General features: G+C 34.1%; 8 protein-coding genes across 15 annotated transcripts in view; 1 reads left to right on the top strand and 7 right to left on the bottom strand.

The window, feature by feature from the left end:
* Positions 1-24,312, top strand: part of LOC112904831 — a 154,068-nt gene that overhangs the window by 5,846 nt on the left and 123,910 nt on the right. The window contains exon 1 of one of the 5 annotated variants that reach the window (XM_025975886.1): positions 23,247-23,301. The exons of the other annotated variants lie outside the window; for them this stretch is intronic. The gene's annotated coding sequence lies outside the window, so the exon portion shown is untranslated. Of the gene's footprint in view, positions 1-23,246; positions 23,302-24,312 lie in introns of those variants that run through there. 5 annotated transcript variants of the gene reach the window in all.
* Positions 352-2,261, bottom strand: LOC108734376 (probable cytochrome P450 6a14). Its single transcript, XM_018465915.2, has 3 exons — positions 1,056-2,261; positions 721-972; positions 352-649 (listed from the first exon to the last, which is right to left on the bottom strand). Exons 1-3 carry the CDS (start codon positions 2,185-2,187, stop codon positions 483-485), a joined length of 1,551 nt encoding a protein of 516 aa, XP_018321417.1. The 5' UTR covers positions 2,188-2,261; the 3' UTR covers positions 352-482.
* LOC108734378 (probable cytochrome P450 6a14) lies at positions 2,764-6,093 on the bottom strand. Its single transcript, XM_025975875.1, has 3 exons — positions 4,946-6,093; positions 4,635-4,886; positions 2,764-3,006 (listed from the first exon to the last, which is right to left on the bottom strand). The coding sequence occupies exons 1-3, from the start codon at positions 6,075-6,077 to the stop codon at positions 2,843-2,845; spliced, it is 1,548 nt and encodes a 515-aa protein (XP_025831660.1). The 5' UTR covers positions 6,078-6,093; the 3' UTR covers positions 2,764-2,842.
* Positions 6,567-9,577, bottom strand: LOC108734374 (probable cytochrome P450 6a13). Of its 3 annotated transcripts, none has more exons than XM_018465914.2 (3): positions 8,124-9,577; positions 7,019-7,148; positions 6,567-6,761 (listed from the first exon to the last, which is right to left on the bottom strand). In XM_018465914.2, the coding sequence occupies exons 1-3, from the start codon at positions 9,244-9,246 to the stop codon at positions 6,626-6,628; spliced, it is 1,389 nt and encodes a 462-aa protein (XP_018321416.1). In that variant the 5' UTR covers positions 9,247-9,577; the 3' UTR covers positions 6,567-6,625. The 3 variants fall into 3 exon arrangements, with proteins under 3 accessions (XP_018321416.1, XP_018321415.1, XP_018321414.1); XM_018465913.2 differs by having other exon boundaries at positions 6,630-6,845; positions 6,900-7,148; XM_018465912.2 differs by having other exon boundaries at positions 6,630-7,148.
* On the bottom strand, positions 9,998-12,621 carry LOC112903885 (probable cytochrome P450 6a14). Its single transcript, XM_025975873.1, has 3 exons — positions 11,378-12,621; positions 10,333-10,584; positions 9,998-10,270 (listed from the first exon to the last, which is right to left on the bottom strand). Exons 1-3 carry the CDS (start codon positions 12,507-12,509, stop codon positions 10,107-10,109), a joined length of 1,548 nt encoding a protein of 515 aa, XP_025831658.1. The 5' UTR covers positions 12,510-12,621; the 3' UTR covers positions 9,998-10,106.
* On the bottom strand, positions 13,542-17,604 carry LOC108734377 (probable cytochrome P450 6a13). 2 transcript variants are annotated; one of them, XM_018465917.1, is made up of 3 exons: positions 16,347-17,604; positions 13,888-14,139; positions 13,542-13,813 (listed from the first exon to the last, which is right to left on the bottom strand). In XM_018465917.1, exons 1-3 carry the CDS (start codon positions 17,476-17,478, stop codon positions 13,650-13,652), a joined length of 1,548 nt encoding a protein of 515 aa, XP_018321419.1. In that variant the 5' UTR covers positions 17,479-17,604; the 3' UTR covers positions 13,542-13,649. The 2 variants fall into 2 exon arrangements, with proteins under 2 accessions (XP_018321419.1, XP_025831661.1); XM_025975876.1 differs by lacking the exon at positions 16,347-17,604 and adding an exon at positions 15,777-15,961.
* Positions 18,535-21,619, bottom strand: LOC108734362 (probable cytochrome P450 6a14). The gene is made up of 4 exons (XM_025975874.1): positions 21,440-21,619; positions 19,720-20,905; positions 19,123-19,374; positions 18,535-19,028 (listed from the first exon to the last, which is right to left on the bottom strand). Exons 2-4 carry the CDS (start codon positions 20,849-20,851, stop codon positions 18,865-18,867), a joined length of 1,548 nt encoding a protein of 515 aa, XP_025831659.1. The 5' UTR covers positions 20,852-20,905; positions 21,440-21,619; the 3' UTR covers positions 18,535-18,864.
* On the bottom strand, positions 21,712-22,454 carry LOC112904830 (conserved oligomeric Golgi complex subunit 1-like). The gene is made up of 3 exons (XM_025975880.1): positions 22,338-22,454; positions 21,917-22,114; positions 21,712-21,853 (listed from the first exon to the last, which is right to left on the bottom strand). The coding sequence occupies exons 1-3, from the start codon at positions 22,437-22,439 to the stop codon at positions 21,737-21,739; spliced, it is 417 nt and encodes a 138-aa protein (XP_025831665.1). The 5' UTR covers positions 22,440-22,454; the 3' UTR covers positions 21,712-21,736.

Here is a 24,312-nt window from a genome sequence, read left to right as displayed (position 1 = left end):
ATACCTAGTAAAATTATTTCTGCTGGGATTTTATTTTTACGAATTCGGGTCGAAATTGTAATTTTTATTATATTCGCGGGCTGGTGGGATAAATTGTAAATATCGCGTTAATGTTTAGGTAAATTTTCGTTTTTAATTTAATCTTCATTGTTATAATTTTTTTTTTCGGCTAAACATTTCATGTGTGGCCATTTAGGTGTTTAATTTAGATAAAAAGATGATAATATCTATTTGGAAAGTTTTATAGATAAACTAGTTCACTATTTACATGGTTTTTAGGGATAGAATACGAAATACGATAGACAATGGTAGTTCTGATTAAGTCTTTGAACAACCTGACATTATCTTATCAGTGGTTCAAATATACGTTTATTATATCCACGTAATAAATTTACAAAAAATTAAATCCTTACATCTCTACATACATAAAAAACATAATAGATACACATAAATACACAATGAAACACAAAAACAAATTGAGTTTATTGTACCTTTTCTGCCTCTATCCAAACACCACCGTCTGCTGTGCTAATAAATTGTCTACCAGCAAATTGCAGTGGTACTTTGGTCTTGTTATTTAAAGTAAATTTGTAATCCCTGAGAAGAGCCGTTAATCCCACTTTGGCTTGTAATAAACCCATCCTCAAACCTACGAGAAATTAACAAAATGTTTTTGAAAATTAAAAATATAGCCTGATAATGAAAAGAAGCAAAACTTACCAATGCATATTCTGGGACCTTCCCCGAATGGGATGAATGTGACTGGCGGCCGTTTATTTTTGTTTTCTTCGGAAAATCTTTCGGGGTCGAACTTTTCGGGATCAGGATAGTATTCGGGGTCGTGTTGAATCCCGTAAATGGGGATCAGAACTGATCTTCCCTTTTCAATTACTAAATCAGAATCTGGTACTTTGTAATCTTTTGTACATCTCCTTGGAGTTACCGGAAGTGGTGGATACTTTCTCAACGTTTCTGTAGAAAAAAAAAAAATCAAAATTATGTTCCTGTACTTGCTCTGGAAAGGGAAGGTTTCTACATCATGCAATGTTATTTACCATTAATACATTTGTCCATGTAGGTCATTTCCTGTATGGCTTCGTACGTTATTTTACCATCATGTGCTTTCAAAACAGTAACAACTTCCTCCCTCAGCTTTTCCTGAATTTCCAAATGTAAGACAATTTCGTACATCAAAAAATTTAATGTGGTGGATGATGTTTCAAAGCCGGCCAGGAAAAATACAAACGATTGGGCCGCAATTTCCTCAATTGTTAATCCGTTTTGATAATAAGCGATATGATTCTCGGTACCATTTTCATCGAGGGACGATTCAACTTTGATTTCCTTGTTTCTCAAGTTCATCAGGAGTTGTATGAAATCGTTTCTTTCGTAATGATTTTTATCTCTGTGGTCAACCGTTTCTTTTACCATGTTCATAAAGAAATTTTCGACGTCGACCTTTGTCACTTTTAATCTAAATATTGCCATTAACTCGGGACAGATGAGATTAATAGCATTAATCACACTTTCAGTCCATCCGACTTCAAAAACCTTCCTGCCATAAACTCTGAATTCTGTGTTTGGATTCTTCAGACAGTTACAGTCTATCCCAAACGCGACCGATCCTATGACATCCGTTGTGTATCTTGCGAAGGTATCTTTAATATCGAACGGTTCCTTACGTTTTATGGCACTGTCCAAAGCGCAAGGGAAGTCATTCGTACAATCGACCAAAGTTTGAAACATCATTTTTAATTTTCCACTGGTGAAAAGGGGCGTTAATTTAGTCCTGAGGGCTTTCCATTTGGCACCGGTTAATGAAAACAAATGTGCAGCAAGAGGTTCTCTTTTGTCGTCGATGGGTCCAGAATGATCAGTGAAATGTTGAAAATCGGTTATGAGAATGTGACGTATCAACGTACGATCAACAGGTACAAACATAGGCCTGTTGAAGAAATAAAAACCTCCATAACGAAGTCCTTTTGCTTTAACAATGTTATAAATTTTGGTCGTAACAGCTCCAATGTTCTCCTTTCCGAAAATCACGGATTTTACGTTTCCGAACGGAACAATCGGCTCCGGAGTGTACACATTTCGGTTTTTCCAAAATCTAAACGACCATTTTAAATTTAAAATAATTAGTGTTGTTAAAACTATCACTACGGAAACCACTACTTCCAATATCATCTTCGAAACTTTTCTGATATGTATCTGTCTTCAACCGCTGCCTATTACTGTATAATTATAATGCTGTTTACACTGGCTTTATATTATATTATTATTGTTTTCCATAAAGCTAAATAACAGTGGTAGGGTTACGCATGTGGATATTAATTTGCTTAGCAAGCACGATGATTAGCACTTTATGAAATTAGTCATGTAGAGGTGGTTGAGAATCTCATGAACCTTGTTGGGCACTGACAAAATTTACACATCATAACGTTTTAGTTCTATATAATATTCTTTTCTTTTTGTTAAGTGCAGTGCACATCAACTTAGACATATCTTTTTGATTTATTGACATACGATTAGTGAATTATTTGTTGCGTAAGGGAATTACTAGATTATCGGGATCATCAAAATATTTTTAATATTTTAGANTAATAGTCTTTTCTTTTTGTTAAGTGCAGTGCACATCAACTTAGACATATCTTTTTGATTTATTGACATACGATTAGTGAATTATTTGTTGCGTAAGGGAATTACTAGATTATCGGGATCATCAAAATATTTTTAATATTTTAGATAACAAATTGTCTTATATTAAAAAAAAGCAATAAACAATTTTTTATTACGAATTGTATACATTTTTGTGATAACTTAATTATCGTTAAGTAAAAGTTTATATTTTTTGTGCTTCAATCCAGACGCCACCTTTAACGGTTAAAACTATTTGTCTTCCTTTAAATTCAAGTGGCACATTAGTTCTAGAATTTAAAGTAAATCTGTAATCCTTAAGGAGAGCTGCCACTCCTACTTTTGCTTGCAACAGACCCATTCTTAAACCTAAATAAACGATATGACAATTAAATTTAAACAGTCTTATTGTAAAATTAGTTTTCATTCATTTATATGGGACAATAGTTAAGGCATAATTCGATTAAAATAATACGAGTACATTCGTGCATATTTATGTAATACATTGATCAAGTATATAATTGAGTTCTCTAAATCGAATAGAAAAAATCGATCATTGGCAGCGATCGATACTAAAATATCCGTAACATATGCTCTACACATCCATAATACAACCTGAACGAAGTCCTATCGACTTAAGTAAGACAGTAAGGTCGTCAGTCCTAAACTAGAACATCTCACATCCTTAAGTATTTGCGAACAATAATCTAATCTAGGTCTATCACTACTCCTCTTTTAACTCCTGTTTCTGACACTAATATGTCTCTGATTAGCCCTTTAAGCCTGAGAAGGTGTCCTACTAACCTATCTCGCCTACTTCTTATTGACTTCGGTAGAGTCCTCTGTTCTCCTATACTGACCATGTTTCCCACCCGTACAGCATTAATCGTTCGCGAGCATAGAAATGAATTCTTTTTAATGGTGGCGGCTCGACCCTCCGCTATCCTCTGCTTTATATTCCTACTACTACTTCGGTCCTGACTTATCTGACTTCCTAGATACTTAAAATCGACCACTTGTTTTAATTCTTCGTTTCTTATCTTTATATTCGCTCTTTCCCTACTTTTTCTTCCCTTGCACACCAGTATTTTTATTTTAATTTCATTTATATTTATACAATACTGTTTTGTCAATACCGCTTCCATTTTATTTAAAGCTAATACTGCTATATCATCTGCAAATCTAAGCATACTGATATTTTGCTCCTGTATAACTATCCCTACAGTTGTATTGTCTTTAATGATGTTGTTCACGTCATCGATGTATAGATTAAAAAGTAGCGGTGACCAGGGCCGTAGCGATGAGCTCGGGGCCCCGGTGCAGTATTCCGCAAGGGGCCCTTCTTAAAATTGTTGATCAGAAAAATGTCATTAAAAAAAATGTCGATAAAACTATTGATGATTTTGCTGCTATCAAATCGAGAAAAAAAAACGTTTTAGAAATAAGAGCAGGCACTTGATGTTTGTGCAATGAATTCTATAGTGATGTTTCGGGTGATATAGATTTATGGTCAGCAATTAGTAATTTTTTATGGTAGCAATGATAATTATATCAACGGATTTAAGGAAACCATGTATGTAGAAGTATTCGCGATTTCGAGATGTATGCATTCCATGTAACTACGTATCTGATCAAATATATGGAGTATTGTGACAAAAATTGATATAGAAAAAAGTAAAATAAAAAATTATGATGTTCATTTCGTAGTTTGACTCAGCTCATCTCTAACAGCATAGTTTTTTTTAGAAGTCATTTTTTGAAAACAGAAAACTGCTAAAGGGCCCCTCGACTGCGGGGGCCCCGGTGCGCCGCACAGCTTCAACCGGCCTCGCTACGGCCCTGGCGGTGACAGTCTGACTCCTTTCCTAATATTTATGTCTGTACGTTGCAGTCCCAGCTCTATAACTGCCTGTTGCTCTTTATACAAACTAATACATATATTTATTTATAGCATACAGTAATTTTATTGAATTATTATTTTTTTATTTATTACGTACCAATGCAAATTCTAGGACCTTCTCCGAACGGTATAAACGTCAAATGAGGCCGTTTTTGTTTAACTTCTTCTGAAAATCGTTCAGGATCGAATTTGTCTGGATACGGGTAGTATTCAGGATCGTGATGTATTGCGTAGACGGGAATCAATAGCCCCGTTCCTTTTTCAATTGTCAAATTGGTACCAGGTACTTTATAATCTTTTGTACACACTCTAGGGATTATAGGAAGTGGAGGATATTTCCGTAATGTTTCTACACAAAACAAAAAACGTAAAACGGATTTGTTATTTTTTTTATTTTCGAATACTTGCCGTTAATGCACTTGTCCAAATAACTCATTTCTTGTATTGCCTCGTATGTTATTTTACCACCATGAGCTTTTAAAACTGTTTTAATTTCTTCTCTTAGTTTTTCTTGTATGTTTAAATTTTGAACGAGTTCGTACATCAAAAAATTCAAAGTGGTAGAGGATGTTTCAAAGCCGGCTGTGAAGAAGACGAACGCTTGTGCAGCGATCTCTTCTAAAGTTAATCCGTTTTGATAATAAGCAACTTCGGAATTATCTTTATCAACGGCGGAATCGACTTTTATTTCTTTATACCTTAAATCCATTAAAAGCTGCATAAAATCATTTCTTTGATAGTTGTTTTTGTCCCTGTAATCGATCGTTTCTTTGACTATGCCCATAAAGAACCTTTCCACGTCGCTTTTGGTAACTTTGAGCCCCAAGAATTTCATAAGCTTTGGACTGGCAACATTAATAGTTTGTATGAAAACATCCCTAAACCCATTTTCGAACACCTTTTTACCATACGTTCGAAATTCACTGTCTATGTTCGAGTTTTTGAGACAGTTACAGTCTATCCCAAACGCGACAGATCCTATGACATCTGTTGTATACCTTGCAAAGGTGTCTTTGATATCCAAAGGCTCGTTTCGTTTAATGGCTTCGTCCAGAACGTATGGAAAATTATTAGTACAATCCACTAAAGTCTGAAACATTATCTTCAATCTTCCAGTGGTAAAAAGTGGGGTGAGTTTGGTCCTAAGTGCCTTCCACTTGGCTCCAGTTAACGAAAACAAATGCGCATTGAGGGGGTCGTTTTCATCTTCTACGAAGACCAGGTGATCGGTAAAATGTTGGAAATCGGTAATGAGAATGTGTCTCAACAAATTGTTCTCTACCGGTACAAGAAACGGTTTGAAAACGAAGTGAAAACCACCACAGGGTAGTTTTTTTGTTTTAACGGTGTTGTAAATGTTAGTGGCTAAATCCCCTAAATTTTCTTGCCCAGTTATAATGTTGTATACGTTTCCAAATGGAAGACTCGGGTAAGGGACGTAGACGTTCCTGTTTTTCCAGTAACGAAAGGTCCATTTTAAATATAAGATAATTATTGTACAAAACACTAACACTAGTGATATCACTACTTCAAAAATCATTCCGAATTTATTTGTTTGTATTATTACTACTTATCTAAAATAGTTCCGATTTAGTACTAGAAGTTAAGTCATACTATCTTTAAACTTCAATGATCACGCTCATTGGATGCTACCGTTATTTAAAGACTGAAGAGGGAGTTGCACAAACTCAGGCAAGGTTCGCTTCATTAGTAGTTGATTGTTGTTTCCGTTAAAATAAGTCAGAATCGAGCAGTTCTACAAGCAGGTTTTGCGCAGATTGCAGACGACGTCGTAAACAACTTCCAGTTGTGGCATTGACTTCAATTGCGCGAAACATTGTGAAATAGGAATTGCATTCTGTTGCAATATTTACAGTAAACATTATTAAAAGTATTAATTACATCATCTTTTATTTAATTTGGAAAATAAACGAACAGGAGTTTTGAGATTGAGAGTGTGATAAGTAATTTTCGTTTTGGTTCGTTCAAATGTTGTACCTGCAGACAAAAATTTTAGAATAAAGCTGAATATGTGTGTAAGTTTTAATGTTCTTGAAGTATGGAAACATATTTTCAAATGTAGTAGCACTAAACTAGAGAACTTATTTTTGTATTTGTAGTCTTAAAACTACACCACTGGATATTTAAACTTTGTGAGCATCTATCCACACACTTTCTTTTAAAGCTAAAATAAATTGTCCTCCAAGGAATTCCAATGGCACAACAGTCTTAGGATTTAGAGTAAATTTGTAGTTCCTTAAAAGACAAGCCAGTCCCACTTTCGTTTGTAAAATGCCCAAACGTAAACCTGAAATAAATATTATCGTATTTGCGCATATAATGTTTGATTTACTTGTTGTACCAATACATATCCTGGGACCTTCTCCAAAGGGCAAAAATGTTAGGGGGGGCCGTTTATTTTTATTTTCTTCGGAAAACCTTTCGGGATCGAATTTATCTGGGTCTGGATAGTATTCAGGATCGTGATGAATTCCATAAACAGGAATCGAAACTGGTGTTCCTTTTTCAATAATCAAATTAGAGTTTGGCACTTTGTAGTCTTTTGTACACAACCTTGGGATCATCGGAAGAGGATACTTTCGCATTGTTTCTGGAAGATGAGATTATTAATTTCTTTTTTATTATTAATATTAGGAAGGGAGTCAGACAGGGATGCACACTGTCAGCACTACTTTTTAATCTAAACATCGAAGACGCGATCAACATCATTAAAGACAGTAAAAATGTAGGAATAGATATATAGGGGCAAAAAATTAGTATGCTTAGATTTGCAGATGATATAGCAGTGTTAGCGTATAGCAAGAAGGAGATAGAGGTGGTTTTAAATAAAATGGAAGCGGTATTGACAAAACAGTACTGTATGAAAATAAATAAAAGTAAAACAAAAATTCTGGTATGCAAGGGGAGAAAAAGTAAGGAAAGTGCGAATATAAAGATAGGAGATGAAAAATTAAAAGAAGTAGCCGATTTTAGGAAATCAGATAAGTCAGGACGGAAGGAGTAGGAGGAATATAAAGTAGAGGATAGCGCAGGGTCGTGTCGTCTTCAATAAAAAGAAGTCACTTCTATGCTTGCGAACGATTAATCTAGACATTTGAAAAAGACTGTTAACGTGTATGTTAGGAGCGCGGCGCTGTACGGGTGCGAAATATGAACGGTGGCCGCGGCGGAAAAGGAAAGGTTAGAAGCGTTCGAAATGTGGTGTTACAGGCGAATGATGAGGATACCGTGGATAGAGAAGGTTAGAAATGAAGAGGTATTAGAAAGAATAGGAGAACAGAGGACTCTATGGAAGTCAATAAAAAATAGGCGAGATAGGTTGGTAGGACACCTTCTCAGGCATGAAGGTCTAGTCAGAGACATATTAGAGGCAGAAACAGGAGTTAGGAGGGGTAGAGGTAGACCTAGATTAGATTACTCTTCGCAAATAGTTAAGGATGTGGGCTATTCTGGTTTTGGGGAAATACGAAGATTAGCTCAGAATAGGAAAGAGTGGAGGTGCGTGTCCTACCAGTCTTAGGACTGACAACGATGATGATTATTAATTATAGTCGTAAGGATTTACCGTTAACACATTTGTCCATGTAGGTCATTTCCTGAATGGCGTCATATGTTATTTTATTTCCATGGGTTTTTAAAACTCTCTGGACTTCTTCCCTCAGCTTTTGTTGTATGTCTAAATTTTGAACAATCTCGTACATTAAAAAGTTTAAAGTTGAGGAGGAACTTTCGAACCCTGCTGCGAAGAAAACATATGCCTGCGCCGCAATTTCTTCCAACGACAGTCCATTTTGATAGAAAACATTCTGCTCATTTTCAATTATTGACGAGTTCACTTTGAGTTCCTGATTTCTCAAATCCATTAACAATTGCATGAAATCGTTTCTTGAACAATTACTGTTATCTCTGTAATCAATCGTTTCTCTCACGATTTTCATGAAGAACTTTTCGACGTCGACCTTTGTTATTTGTAGTCTTAATAATTTCATAAGCGTGGGACTGACGACGCTTACTAATGGAACCACGACTTCTCTAATTCCTGTCTCAAACACCTTTTTTCCGTAAATTCTGAACTCAGTGTTCGGGTTTTTGAGACAGTTACAGTCTATCCCGAAAGCGACGGATCCTAAGACATCTGTTGTATACCTCGCTGAAATTTCTTTCATATCCAACGGTTGTTTTTGTTTGATACTGTCGTCCAAAACATGAGGAAGATTGTTAGTACAATCCACCAAAGTTTGAAATATCATCTTCAATTTTCCAGTAGTGAAAAGTGGGGTAAGTTTGGTTCTGAGCGCTTTCCACTTGGCTCCCGTTAACGAAAATAAAGTAGCATTGAGAGGGTCGTATTCATTTTCTACGAAGGGTAAACGATCGGTAAAGTGTTGAAAATCCGTTATGAGAATATGTTTTAACAATTTGTTGTCAACCGGTACAAAAACGGGTTTAAAAACAAAATAGAGACCACCGTAGGGTAGCTCCTTTGCTTTAGCGGTGTTGTAAATATTTGCAACTAATAAACCAAAATTTTCCTTTCCAAATAATACGCGCTTTACATTTCCAAATGGAAGACTTGGGTCAGGAACGTACACGTTCCTGCTTTTCCAATAACGAAAAGTCCATTTCAGGTATAGGATAATTATTGTTGATAAAACTAATACTAACGATATTAGTATTTCAAATATCATGGTGAGACTTTTCTTATATTTTTATTTATGTTGCTATTAATACAAAAAAGTTCACTTTAATATTGTTTCACTGCTAGAGAATCAAATATCACGTATGTACTGACCGTGCATTCGTGTAGGAGCAACTTTTTAACCTTCATTTTATTGAATCACTTAATTGCATAATGCGTATTATTATTTTTGTCGGATGCTTTCCGCGTAACTATTTTTAGTCAGACGACGCGGTAAACAAGTTCGAGTTTTCGCAAAATTATCTTGCTGGGATATTAATTAATGACATATTTATTTATAAATGTAAAAATTACAAGAAATACTTATTATTGAGGCAAAGCTATTTAAACATTTGATAACTATATTGATTTAAAATGTATATCTGTTTCGTGATATTTTAAAGACAAGAACAGGACTAAAATAAAATGGAAACCGATAAAACAATTAACTTTTTATTACTATTAATAGACATCTAGGTAGATATTAAATTGTACAAAATAATTATTCTCGCGTTCCTAAAAGATATTTTCGTATGTTTTTATAAGTTTTTGATGTAATTAGTCTGCTATGGATTTCATCTGCCAGTAACTTGCCAACACTACCTAAAACCCGTTGATGAGATTAAATAAGATCCAAATCGCAATCCGAATTTGGGCCAAGAACTTAATAAATGTTGTTATAATTATGGGATGAGTGTCTGTCAAACGCATGAAATACTTTAGTAGCAGCAAATACCCACTAGATGGCGACACACTATATGTACATGGATATTATATGTATTTAATTATATAGTGTATGCGTAAGAGTGAATTAACAATACGAACAACCACCCTTTCGTATGATAACTTTAAAAAATATATATTGAAGGTTTAAACTTTGTGAGCTTCTATCCACACGCCTCCCTTTACTGATAGGATAAATTGTCTAGGAATAAATTCCAGTGGCACTTGAGTTTTGGAATTGAGAGTGAACTTGTAATCTCTTAAAAGAGCAGTTAAGCCAACTTTCGTTTGCAATACGCCCATACGTAAACCTGAAACATAGGAATGTATGTTGTAGTACATATATCGTGCTTTTGGGTTGTAACGTCTGTACCAATGCATATCCTGGGACCTTCTCCGAAAGGTAGGAACGTTAGAGGAGGTCGTTTGTTTTTATTCTCTTCGGAAAACCTTTCGGGGTCGAATTTTTCCGGGTTTGGGTAGTATTCAGGGTCGTGATGGATTCCGTAAACAGGAATCGAGAGTAGAATTCCTTTTTCGATAATTACGTCAGAATTTTGAACTTTGTAATCTTTTGTACACAACCTTGGTAGTAATGGAACAGGAGGGTACTTTCTTAATGTTTCTGTAAAAAGCAGAAAGTTTTAGCATGCAACGGAAGTTGTGTGCGCACTATGTAACTAAATAATTTTGAAAACAATTGTTTTCACGAAAAAAGTAACACGAAAAACCCGGAGAGAAAGTAGAATAATTTTTTCTTGCTAAATAACTGAAGAAGGCTAGACGGAGAAAATAAAAAATGAAAATGTATCTAAATATTAAAGAGATATTTACAATATATCTCACAAGCCCGTTGCTTCGTAAGCGAAAATAATAAAAATTACAATTTGGATCCGAATCTGCAAAAATAAAATCCCAGCAGAAATAAATTTCCTAGGTATTTTAATTGATATTACAAATTTAATTGTAATAATTAAGAAACTTGACATAATTTTTAAAGAAACATGTCAAAATTGAGATTATTACAATTTATCTAATAAAGTCTACTATTTTAACATCAAATTCAGTTATTTACAATCGAAGATTGTATTTTTTGAGTTGTCATAAAAATTTAGTTTTTTCCGAGTATGGTTGGGTTAAGTTATGATATTGTGATGAAGAATTACAGCAGCTTAATCCTACGTTAAATAGACATAATCTATTGTACTTAAAGTAGTAAAAGTGGAAGTAAAATTATCCACAAAAATAAATTATTTAAAAAACTTTTCCCAGANAGTTGACGCATAGGAAGTTAAGCTAATTGTTCTAAATGTCTCGTACTTATCCTTTAAAAGGTTTAAAAGTTTTCGAAAAAGTCGTGGTAGGGAAGTTTTACACTTTTGTCTTTTAAATAGTAAGCATACGAATAGTTTTCTTACCGTTAACACATTTGTCCATGTAAGTCATTTCCTGTATGGCTTCGTACGTTATTTTACCATCATGAGCTTTCAAAACCGTTTTGATTTCTTCTCTCAGTTTTTCTTGTATATCTAAGTTTTGAACAATTTCGTACATCAAAAAGTTTAAAGTAGTGGAGGAGGTTTCGAAGCCAGCTGCAAAGAAAACAAAAGCCTGTGCAGCAACGTCTTCCAGTGTTAATCCGTTTTGATAGAATGCGACATGCTCATTAGTTTCCTCTTTTTCAATCGATGAGTCTACTTTGAGTTCTTGATTTCGCAACTTCATTAAGAGTTGCATGAAATCGTTTCTTGAATAATTGTTTTTATCTCTGTAATCAATCGTTTCTTTTACGATATTTACAAAGAAATTTTGCACTCCGGCTGGGAAAACGTCCAATCGCAATAGTTTTATCAGCGTGGGGTTAATAACTTTAAGTAACTCAATAATTGTATCTCTCAATCCAGTGTCGAATATTTTTTTACCGTACGTTCTGAACTCCGTGTTTGGGTTCTTGAAACAGTTGCAGTCTATCCCAAACGCGACAGATCCTATGACATCAGTTGTGTACCTTCCGAAAATTTCTTTGATATCGAAAGGTTCTCCTCGTTTTATGGCTTCGTCCAGAAAATATGGAAAGCTGTCAGTACAACTGACCAAAGTTGGAAACATCATCTTTAATTTTCCGCTGGTAAAAAGTGGCGTCAGTTTGGTTCTGAGTGCCTTCCACTTGGCTCCAGTTAATGCAAATAAATGTGCATTAAGGGGGTTGTTTGCATCTTCCAAGAACGGTTCGTGATCGGTAAAATGCTGGAAATCCGTTGTAAGAATGTGCTTCACCAAATTGTTATCAGCCGGTACGAAAACCGGTTTAAAAGCGAAATAGTAACCACCATAGGGGAGTCCTTTTGCTCTAAGGGTGTTGTAAACGTTGGTTACTAAACCTCCAAAACTTTCTTTTCCTGTCATAAGGTCGTTTATGTTTCCAAACGGAAGACTTGGTTCGGGAACGTACACTTGCCTGCTTTTCCAGTAACGAAAGGTCCATTTTAGGTATAAAATAATTACTGTTAAAAACACTAACACTAGTGATATTAGTACTTCGAATATCATTCTCACTTCTGTTGTATTTTTAATTTATAATGTTAATAAAGATAGTTTTATTCGACGCTACTTATATCACACTTTAAACTTTAATGTTCGCCTTCGTTGTATTTTGCTGCTATTTAATGACTGATGGATTATATACATATGTATACTTAAACATATTACTTGTCATAAGTTGATTACTATTTTTGTTGAAAAACGCAAGTTGTCATGTTTTGCTAACCTAGACTGCTGCGTAAACAAGTTCGAGATAATTTGCAGATTGGCTTGGAAATACACTTGTTGCACAGAGTTAAGAAGAAACTTGTCCATCTTTAACGTTAAATAAACGCCAAGTTGAAATTTTTAAATAATGTGTTTTATACTCTCTTATCTCATCTGTGAGCTTTGTAATGATGTGCTATTGCACTAATTAACTAACTAGTTTGAACTTGCAGTTGCATTCTCTCTATTCTTTATAAGCAGAGATGTGATTTATTTGAAATACTTGCATTTATAATGCAAATACAAAATAAAAAATACCTATTTTCATCTTGCATTTAAATACTTTTTTGAGAAAAGCATTTTGTATTTTATTTAAAACACTTCTCCAAACGTATTTTCTATTTGTAAAAAGCAAAATACATTTTTGTCGTTAAAAGTTTTGCTAGTACCACCTATCAAACATTATATAAAATTGATGTTAATTATTACGCAATAAATCGTCCAACATATTTAACTAGAAAGAGCATTTATTAAGTTTTTGGTCAAAAATTTATCAAAACCGACAGAAGCGGATCGTGATTTCGATTTTATTACCGCTTCATATACTCTGACTAAAAAGTTATATTCTTATTACTATGGTTGGCGTGTTTATTACGTATGCAAATTGTATTAGATTCAATTAGACAAGTTGATACCGTAGTAAGGTCTTGTGTAACGCATGAAATACTTTAGTAGCAGCAAATATCCAGTAGGTGGCGGTAGACCGGCTGTAGGTACTTGAAAATAATCCAATATTATTAGGTAATCGTTGTAGGCGCGCCCTCCTTACTGCGATTGATGATGGTGGCATTTTATTTCTAACTCATTTTCAGTAGTAAGATTTGTACATTGGTATACGGTATACATAAGTCTAACAATTTTAAAAAATTATATATTGCATATTTAAACTTTGTGAGCTTCTATCCAGATGCCTCCTTTTGCTGCTAGAATAATTTGCCTAGCAATAAATTCCAATGGTACTTGAGTTTTGGAATTGAGATTAAACTTGTAGTCTCTTAAAAGAGCAGTTAAGCCAACTTTTGTTTGTAATATGCCCATACGCAAACCTGGAAGACAATGATATGGATTATTTGCAACATCAGACACATTACTTATTCGGTTTACGTCATAATATACATACCAATGCATATCCTGGGACCTTCTCCAAAAGGAAGAAACGTTACAGGAGGTCGTTTGTTTTTATTCTCTTCGGAAAATCTTTCGGGGTCGAATTTTTCCGGGTTTGGGTAATATTCAGGGTCGTGGTGGATTCCATAAACGGAAATCGACAGTCGAATGCCCTTTTCGATAATTAAATCAGAGTTTGGCACTTTGTAATCTTTTGTACACAGCCTTGGTAGCACCGGAAGAGGAGGGTACTTTCTCAATGTTTCTGTAAAAAGCAGAAGGTTTTACCATGGGAAGAAACTCGAGTCCAGCATGCAACTGTCAATGGTAATTGTCAATCGAAAACACTGTTTAAATAAACACGTAATTATTATGTTCGTATCTACAGAAATTTCAAAACTTAACTTTTTCTTGGAAATGGCAAAAGATAACTCTACAACTAACTACAAAAAATGTACATTAAAAAAACGCGGGGAATGTGATTAAAATAATGCTTTAAAATTATTATTGTATGGGACGTTTTAAGTCATTTCCAGAAAAAATGTTCGTCATCATAAGTTTGTCAGTCCTACGACTGGTTGGACACGTACCTCCACTACTTCCTATCCTGAGCTAATCTTCGCATTTCCCTTAAACTAAAACAACCCACATCCTGAACTATTTGCGAACAGTTATCTAATCTAGGTCTCCCTCTACCCCCTCCTAACTCCCGTTTCTGTCTCTAATATGTCTCTGACTAGACCTTGATGCCTGAGAAGGTGTCCTACCAGCCCATTTCGCCTATTTCTTATTGACTTCTATAGAGTCTTCTGTTCTCCTATTTTTTCTAATACCTCTTCATTTTTAACTTTCTCTATCCACGGTATCCTTATCATTCGCCTGTAACACCACATTTCAAATGCTTCTGACTTTTTCTTTTCCGTCGCGCCCCTGTCCATGTTTCGCACCCATACAGCGCCGCGCTCCAAACATACACCTTTAACAACCTTATTCGAATTTCTAAATTAACCGTTCGCGAGCATAGAAGTGACTTCTTTTTATTGAAGGCGACTCGACCGTGCGCTATCCTCTGCTTTATACCCCTACTACTTCTTCAGTCCTGACTTATCTGACTTCCTAGATACCTAAAATCAGCCACTTGTTCTAATTTTTCGTCTCCTATCTCTATATTTGCTCCTTCCCTACTTTTTCTTCCCTTGTATATCATACATTACTGTTTTGTCAGTATCGCTTCCATTATATTTAAAGCTATCTCTAACTCCTCCTTGCTAGATGCTAACACTACTATACCATCTGTAAATCTAAGCATACTAATCTATTGCCCCTGTATATCTATCCCTACAGTTGTACTGTCTTTAATGATGTTGATCGCGTCTTCGATGTATAGATTAAAAAGTACCGGTGACAGTGTGCATCCCTGTCTAATATTTCGTAATATTTACTTCTTCACGTTGCAGCCCCAGCTCTAGAACTGGCTATTGCTCTTTATACAAAATAAGTATCACTCTTCTATTTTTGTAACTCATCCCTACATTTTTAAGTAAATTTAACATCTTGTCCTATTTAACATTGTCAAAAGTTATCTCTAAATCTACAAATATTATGTACGCCCTCTTTCTTTTTTCTATCGTTTTCTCTATTATTACCCGTAAAGCTACAATGGCCTCCTGCGTTCGTCTATTTCTTCTAAACCCAAATTGATCTTCCCCTAATAGTCCTACCGCCCTTTTTTCCATCCTCCTCTAATAATTCTAGTTAAGTTGACGCATAGGAAGTTAAGCTAATTGTTCTAAATGTCTCGTACTTATCCTTTAAAAGGTTTAAAAGTTTTCGAAAAAGTCGTGGTAGGGAAGTTTTACACTTTTGTCTTTTAAATAGTAAGCATACGAATAGTTTTCTTACCGTTTACACATTTGTCCATGTAAGTCATTTCCTGTATGGCTTCGTACGTTATTTTACCATCATGAGCTTTCAAAACCGTTTTGATTTCTTCTCTTAGTTTTTCTTGTATATCTAAGTTTCGGACAATTTCGTACATCAAAAAATTTAATGTAGTGGCGGAGGTTTCAAAGCCAGCTGCAAAAAAAATAAAANAGAAACATGTCAAAATTGAGATTATTACAATTTATCTAATAAAGTCTACTATTTTAACATCAAATTCAGTTATTTACAATCGAAGATTGTATTTTTTGAGTTGTCATAAAAATTTAGTTTTTTCCGAGTATGGTTGGGTTAAGTTATGATATTGTGATGAAGAATTACAGCAGCTTAATCCTACGTTAAATAGACATAATCTATTGTACTTAAAGTAGTAAAAGTGGAAGTAAAATTATCCACAAAAATAAATTATTTAAAAAACTTTTCCCAGATTATGTCGTGTATGTTTCTTATAATTGGGTGCATTAACCAATTCTAGGAAAAAGTTTTACCCTTTTCTCTTTTAAATTGTAAGCATACGAATAGTTTTCTTACCGTTAACACATTTGTCCATGTAAGTCATTTCCTGTATGGCTTCGTACGTTATTTTACCATCATGAGCTTTCAAAACCGTTTTGATTTCTTCTCTCAGTTTTTCTTGTATATCTAAGTTTTGAACAATTTCGTACATCAAAAAGTTTAAAGTAGTGGAGGAGGTTTCGAAGCCAGCTGCAAAGAAAACAAAAGCCTGTGCAGCAACGTCTTCCAGTGTTAATCCGTTTTGATAGAATGCGACATGCTCATTAGTTTCCTCTTTTTCAATCGATGAGTCTACTTTGAGTTCTTGATTTCGCAACTTCATTAAGAGTTGCATGAAATCGTTTCTTGAATAATTGTTTTTATCTCTGTAATCAATCGTTTCTTTTACGATATTTACAAAGAAATTTTGCACTCCGGCTGGGAAAACGTCCAATCGCAATAGTTTTATCAGCGTGGGGTTAATAACTTTAATTAACTCAATAATGGAATCTCTCAATCCAGTGTCGAATATTTTTTTACCGTACGTTGTGAACTCTGTGTTTGGGTTCCTGAGGCAGTTACAGTCTATCCCAAACGCGACAGATCCTATGACATCTATTGTATATCTCGCAAATGTTTCTTTGATATCCAGTGGCTCTTTTCGTTTAATGGCTTCGTCCAGAACGTATGAAAAATTATTAGTACAATCCACTAAAGTTGGAAACATCACCTTCAATTTTCCACTAGTAAAAAGTGGCCGAAGTTTGGTTCTGAGTGCTTTCCACTTGGCTCCAGTTAATGCAAATAAATGTGCATTAAGGGGATTGTTTGCATCTTCCACGAACGGGTCGTGATCGGTAAAATGCTGGAAATCCGTTGTAAGAATGTGCTGCACTAAATTGTTATCAGCCGGTACAAAAATCGGTTTAAAAGCGAAACAGTAACCGCCATAGGGGAGTCCTTTTGCTCTAAGGGTGTTGTAGAAATTAGTCACTAGGTCTCCAAAGCTTTCTTTGCCTGCCATAAAGTTGTTCACATTTCCAAACGGAAGGCTTGGTTCCGGAACGTACACATTCCTGCTTTTCCAGTAACGAAAGGTCCATTTTAAGTATAAAACAATTATTGTTGAAAACACTAACACTACTGATATCAGTACTTTAATTATCATTTTTACTTTTTTATTTTGTCTTTAATTTAAATTGTTAATAAAAATATTTTATCGGACACTACTTTTATCAAGCCGATTTTTAAACCTTACTGTTCGCTTTCGTAGGGTTTAATGGCTATTTAAAGACTGTCGGGCTATATATACTTAATCACACTGCATGTCATTAACTGATAGATATTTTTGTTGATTAACGAATGTTTTCATTTTTTTACAAACCTGGAGTGCTGTGTAAACCAGTTCGAGATAAATTGCAAATTAGAAGTCAGTTGCCAGGCACTTGGCGCCCAGACCTCTTGCGGAGTTCAAATTTCTATTTTGGGTATTTTAATTATTTAATTTTTTTTCCATATATTTGTGAATAATTAAACGAAACATTATTTTATAAACACGAATTGATATATAATAGGCATCTACATTCGTTTTTGAGACGAAAAGTAATTAACATAAAATTAAAATAGAGGGAAATTTAATTATTATTAATTCAAAATTTTACGTCTTAAATTTTTTTTTTTCGTGGAAGAGGGGAAATCTTCAAAAGCCATCCGTATGGCTGGGTAGTGTCGGATTCCCGAGGAAGGTGTCCTCAGGCCTACCGACTAAAACCTCAAGCCGTTCTAGGACCTATCAATTCAGGTTGTATATATATATGCTTGTATATATAATGTATTCATTTGTGATATTAGGTGACTTGATATGAGTGATATGTTTTTTATGTTCTTTCAGTCTGGTATGAAAAGTACTGCCAGTTTGCCGTACATACCTATCATCGCAACCAACACAAGTCGTGGTTTTTTATATTTAGCTGAGGTATATAAATTTTTTAATCAATGAGCTTGGGCTAACATTTTTATAGAAACACTAGATCATCGAAAATCACATAAAATTATTTTTTCTATCCGTTAAGAACAATATTTTTTCTGGATAAGATACCCTCTGTTCTTTTTTGTACACATGAAGATGTGTACACAAAATTTCATGAAGGCCTGTGAAAAAAATTGAATCACAACAAATGTATCAAATTTCTATTTTATAATTTATAATATTAATAAAGTAGAATAGAAAATAAAGATTTGATTAGGTATTACATCTATTGTACATTATGATGGTTACACATTTGCATACGTTACACTCAAAACTGGAGATGAAACGGAATCTAGGTTCCTAACTGCAAATTAATCAATTGGTTTTGGTAGAAAACAAAAAATAATATATTTCACTATTTGTCCAGTCAAGTATATAAACAATCCAAAGTTGAAATTGCGTCAAAACGGTCGAAATCATTGACCGCCACTTGTTTAATATTTTACTTCAAAAATTAACCAATAAGGTCGAAGTTCAAAATATATCTATCAAAGTTTTGGATGTTTAATATATTAGGTAGATAAACTAGATTTTTTGGGCTTCTATCCATACCCCACCGTCCACGGTTAAAACAAACTGTCTCCCATTAAACTGCAAGGGCACTTTGGTCTTGGAGTTAAGGGTAAATTTGTAATCCCGAAGAAGGGCTGTTAAACCAACTTTGATCTGTAATACGCCCATTCTTAACCCTGAAACAAGTACAAAATTCGCTCTTACTCTTACACGTACAATTTTTTTTTGAATAATACTAAAAATAAAGATGAAAAATTTATACTTATTTACCAATACATATTCTAGGACCTTCTCCGAAAGGTAGAAACGTTAGAGGTGGTCGCTTATTTTTATTCTCTTCGGAAAATCGTTCAGGATCGAATTTTTCCGGGTCTGGATAATATTCCGGGTCATGTTGAATGGCGTAGATGGGAACCAGAACTAATGTGCCTTTTTGAATGACCACGTCGGAATCAGGTATTTTGTAATCTTTTGTGCAAACTCTGGTGGTTGTAGGCAGGGGAGGGTATTTTCTTAGTGTTTCTGATAGATACAAACGTTAAAATGAAATGTAATGAATTAAAAACTAAATATTACTTTGGGGTGACTATATTCTGGACAGCTTATTTCAAGAGCTTTTACAAATTAAATAGAAGATCATAAAATTTTCAATACTTGGTCAATTCATGGGGTGTTAGCAAAATTTTGTGTTTATTCGTTTGTTTTTATTAATTATGAAGGACCTTAATCTCGAATATTTCCAAGAGATCCAACCAGATATTGGATCTCGTGGAATTATCCAATTTCCAAGGTCAGACATATGTTAGTGTAATATTTCTTTTCTGTCTCAGAATGACTAATAAAAATGAGGTAGATACCGTAATGTACCATTAACAATTTTCTCCATGTAAGTCATTTCTTGTATAGCTTCGTACGTTATTTTTCCCTCGTAGCGTTTCAAAACTGTTTTGATTTCTTCCCGCAATTTCTCCTGAATGTCTAAATTTTGAACGAGTTCGTACATTAAAAAGTTTAGAGTTGTGGAAGATGTTTCAAAACCGGCGACGAAAAATACGAACGCTTGAGCTGCAACCTCTTCTAGAGTTAATCCATTTTGATAATAAGCAAGTTGATCGACAGAATCGTCAGTCTCGGTGGACGAATTGAGTTTAATTTCTTGATGTCTCAAGTTCATCAAAAGTTGCATGAAATCGTTTCTCGCAAAGTTATTTTTCTCCCTATATTCAATTGTTTCTCTGACGATGTTCATAATAAACGTTTCCACTTCGCTGTTGGTGATTTTGAGTTTGAAAAGGTCTACTATTTTTGGACTTGCCACAAATGCAGCTTGCACCAAGCTCTCTTTGATACCGACCTCAACTGTTTTCTTACCAATCGCTCTGAATTCTGTGTTGGGGTCTTTAAGACAGTTACAGTCTATCCCAAATGCGACAGATCCTATGACATCTGTTGTGTATCTTGCGAAGGTGTCTTTAATATCGAAAGGTTCGTTTCGTTTTATAGCCTCGTCCAAAACGTAAGGAAAATTGTTAGTACAATCGACTAACGTTTGGAACATCATTTTTAATTTTCCGCTGGTAAAAAGTGGTGTGAGTTTAGTCCTGAGGGCTTTCCATTTGGCACCGTTCAATGTAAATAAGTGTGCACTTAAAGGATCGTTCTTTTCGTTTGTAAATAACGTATGGTCGGTAAAATAATGGAAGTCGATTATCAGCATGCTTCGCAACAATTTTAGATCGATCGCTAGAAATACGGGACTGGCGATGAAATACAATCCGGCATAACGGAGTCCTTTAGCCTTCGCGGAATTGTATAGTTTTGTCAAGGACAATCCAAGACTTTGTCTTCCACTTATCGTCTCGTTCGCATTGCCAAATGGAAGAGTCGGCTCAATGGTGAAAACGTTTCTGCTCTTCCAGTAACGAAATGACCACTTTAGATACAGAATTACCACAGTTACGGAAACCACTATCACCGCAATTATCACTTGGAAAATCATTTTGGGTTTCTTCGATCTGCATACGTCACGGAAATTATTTTAGTTGAACTAAACCTGCAGGATGTAACAACGTATAATAGTTTCGATATCTATCTATTTATCGGTTTAATCAATGTTTGCAATTATTTATCTTGCAAGATAATAAAAAATTCTTTAGCAGATAAGTTATGCATATTGGTCAGCCAGCAAAAGCCTTGATGTGTAATAAAAATGTACGAGAAATCAAAATTTGATTAAACAATGGTGGTTGTTATGGTAAAAGGACTGAAAAATAGTTACAAAAATTCATGTGATTCTATTCTGTTTTATTGATTAGATAACTTTTTTTATTAGTTTATCTATTGAAAGTTAAATATATGCAATTTAAAGCAGTTAAGGGAAGTTAATATTTATTCAAAAGATTTGAACAATTATTATTAGAGTAACTGTGTTTGGGTTTCTGTAAAATGATTTAATCTAAAGCGCGACAGGTAGTTAATTAATATCTGTCTGTATTTATCTATTTTTGTTTGTAAGAAGCACTTAATTTATATAGATACCTGTTATTATACTTTATGAAGTATACAAAGGTGTAAAAAATTCACTTACCGTTTTTTTTAATGATGAAAAATATGGACGCAATGTGTTTTTTCATAAATTTCTGTATAAATATATGTGGTCAAGCAGTAACACGCTAATGTGAGATTAAAGATTATACAAAACAATTATTTGAAGTAATAAACTGCGAACGACCTTGGAAATGATGACGTGTTTTAAATGAATTATAAGATGCGTTTTAAATTATCCGATTATGGAAATGGCGCAGGACTGACCATGGGTCCAATAAGTACCGTGGTACATTAGAAAAAAAAAAAAAACAATTAGTAATTGTTGTTTGTTTGTTATCTACGAGAACCATTCATTTGCCATTGCACCAAATAATGCAGCAGTTCCTGATCTGACCATTCCAGCAACGTCACCAGTTGATTTTTTATTATCTATTTTGCTTGGTTTAGGTACGCTCTAAAAAAAAACAATAAAAAATTACAATGGTTCTTAAAACCGATTTATTTTCGTAGCATTTACTTTCTGTTTTTGAGTTTGTGCACCGGTAGATGCGAGAACCTTTTGTGCGGGCGCTGTAACGGGTAACAAGGGGAACCATACAGTACCCGATGGGACGCTGAATGTTATTATCGATGGTTCATTTTCTTGTTCCCGCTTTTCACCCGTTCCAATGTTCGCTAAATGTTCGGCACTTGGTAATAAACATCCAAAAATCACCTGGAAAATAAAAACAAAAATTAGGTGTTTGTTTTTTTTAGTTACAAATATGAAAGATTGGAAGTTTCTGACTTCATTTAATATAAAACGGTATTAACAGATTATGTACATTTTAATATGATATAGAATTTGCAGATGGGATACTCTTTTCAAAAAGTTTTATAGTTTACAGTGTATACTGCAACCAATTATATCCTTTTTATAAATTTTTAATGATACATACTTGCGTTTGTAGAACACTGTACTTGACGTTGTTTAGCAAGGGCTTGTAGAGAACATCTAAGTCAAAAGGATCAACTTTCGACCTCAGTTTATCGCAGATCATTTGCGATAAATGATGTAAATTNTAGTAATTAGTAGATTATAGCCACAAAAAATTATAAAATAAAAACTTTTTAACAAAAAAATTAAGCCGCCGAAAAAACTGAAAAGCGAAAAATAGTAAACCTTTATTTTATTAACCTTAATAACAATCAATAAGCAAAGATCTCTAAATTACCTTAAATTTAAAGAAATAAGCAAATCAAATTAGCAATGCAATGGTTATTTCTTTAAATTTAAGGTAATTTAATGAATTTTGTTGATTAATTGTTTAGTGCTGACTCAAAATTACTTACGTATACTTACATTAGCTGAAGAACTTAGTTATTAAGGTTAATAAAATAAAGGTTTATTATTTTTAGCTTTTCAGATTATTCGGCGGTTTAATTATTTTTTTTGTTAAAAAGTTTTTATACTTTGTTTGATTTTGTGTAAATATCTTTGGGCCGTATTTACCGATAATGATCGGAAAAGAACTTGCTAGGACATTGCCGTTTTACACGACAGGACATTGTCGCTCGGGGCGCTGTGTAACAGAGACTTAACAGAGTCTTTATACGATAATCATGATAGGTACATATGAATACAAATTAACAAACACAACACTTAAAACAACTGTTTACACTGATCTTTATCTGATATGGAAGGTATAATTAACTTTATCTAAACGAAATTTATAAATGTTTCTTTGAACAGTAGATTTCTTTTCTTGGTTTCCAAAAGTTTAACGCAATTAAATGATTGTATGATAAAATAATGTTTTTCGGAAAAGTTGTTTAATCGGTTTTTAAACAAACATAACCACCAATAAACATTCGTAATTTGAATACTTGCGAAAGTCGAAGTCAAACTCTCACTAGTAAAAGGTAGTAAAAAATTTATGTTTTCTTATGTTTTGATATATTTCATCATTTATTAATGTTTGATATATTTTTTGTATCAAATTTAATTTAAAGCCGCTTCGCGTTGCGTTCAAATTAGTTTTCGTAATTCTGTTTTTTTGGGGTTTACGCTTCGGCTACACTTTTTATAAAAGGCACCACTGTCTATGTAAATGATACGCGGGCTTATGAATAATAAAAGCCTTTTGAAGCAAAATCGCAATGTTAACTATTTGCTTTAAAAAAACACGGGAAATTTTGGACATGTGCGAAGGGAATTACATATGGAAATTCAACAGGAAACTCCTATGTAAACTTTTCATTTTCAGTGAAAGTCTTCTAATGGCTCTAAAATTCAGAGCAACAGTATTTTGTTATAAGGGACTGTTCATAAATTATGAAATAACAATAGGGGGGGGGGGTTCTGTAACTTGGGGACAGGAAGGAGAATGTAAAAATAACACAATTTGTTCTTCCAGGACTGTTTATTTTTATTGTTAATCCACAATTATTATTTTGTCACACTGTCACCTTAAAATTTATGTGTCACTTGACCCCTGCCCCTAGCAGTTTGAAGGGGTTACCACTCTCGTTATATTGATGACCAATTTACGTTCGAACTCGTAATGTATCAAAGTAGTTTTACGTATATAACTTGATTTTCAAATTTTTTTTAAATGGTTCATGCAAACGTCTTTGAGATATTTAACAATGCGAATAATGTAGTTTCCGTTGTTAAATTTCTCTATATTTCATTCTATTCAAGAAGTTTGCTTTAATATTTCATCCTGTTTACGGGCACGGTGGCGTCTGTCTGGGGCCCTTACATTATTGACTCGGGTAAGGTATCAAAACTTATTTACGTAGACGGTAAATTTTCCCGGTGCGTCTTGGAAGATTTAAGGAAAGTTATGGTCCGCTCCGGTTGCAATTTTCCATCCGAAAACGAAGAAAACTTGATCTAGGTATCGATTCTTTTAAAGAGCATTATCGAGT

Source organism: Agrilus planipennis, unplaced genomic scaffold, assembly GCF_000699045.2.
Source record: "Agrilus planipennis isolate EAB-ADULT unplaced genomic scaffold, Apla_2.0 scaffold54, whole genome shotgun sequence".
Lineage (NCBI taxonomy): Eukaryota > Metazoa > Arthropoda > Insecta > Coleoptera > Buprestidae > Agrilus > Agrilus planipennis.
This window is presented reverse-complemented; position numbering and strand designations above follow the sequence as displayed.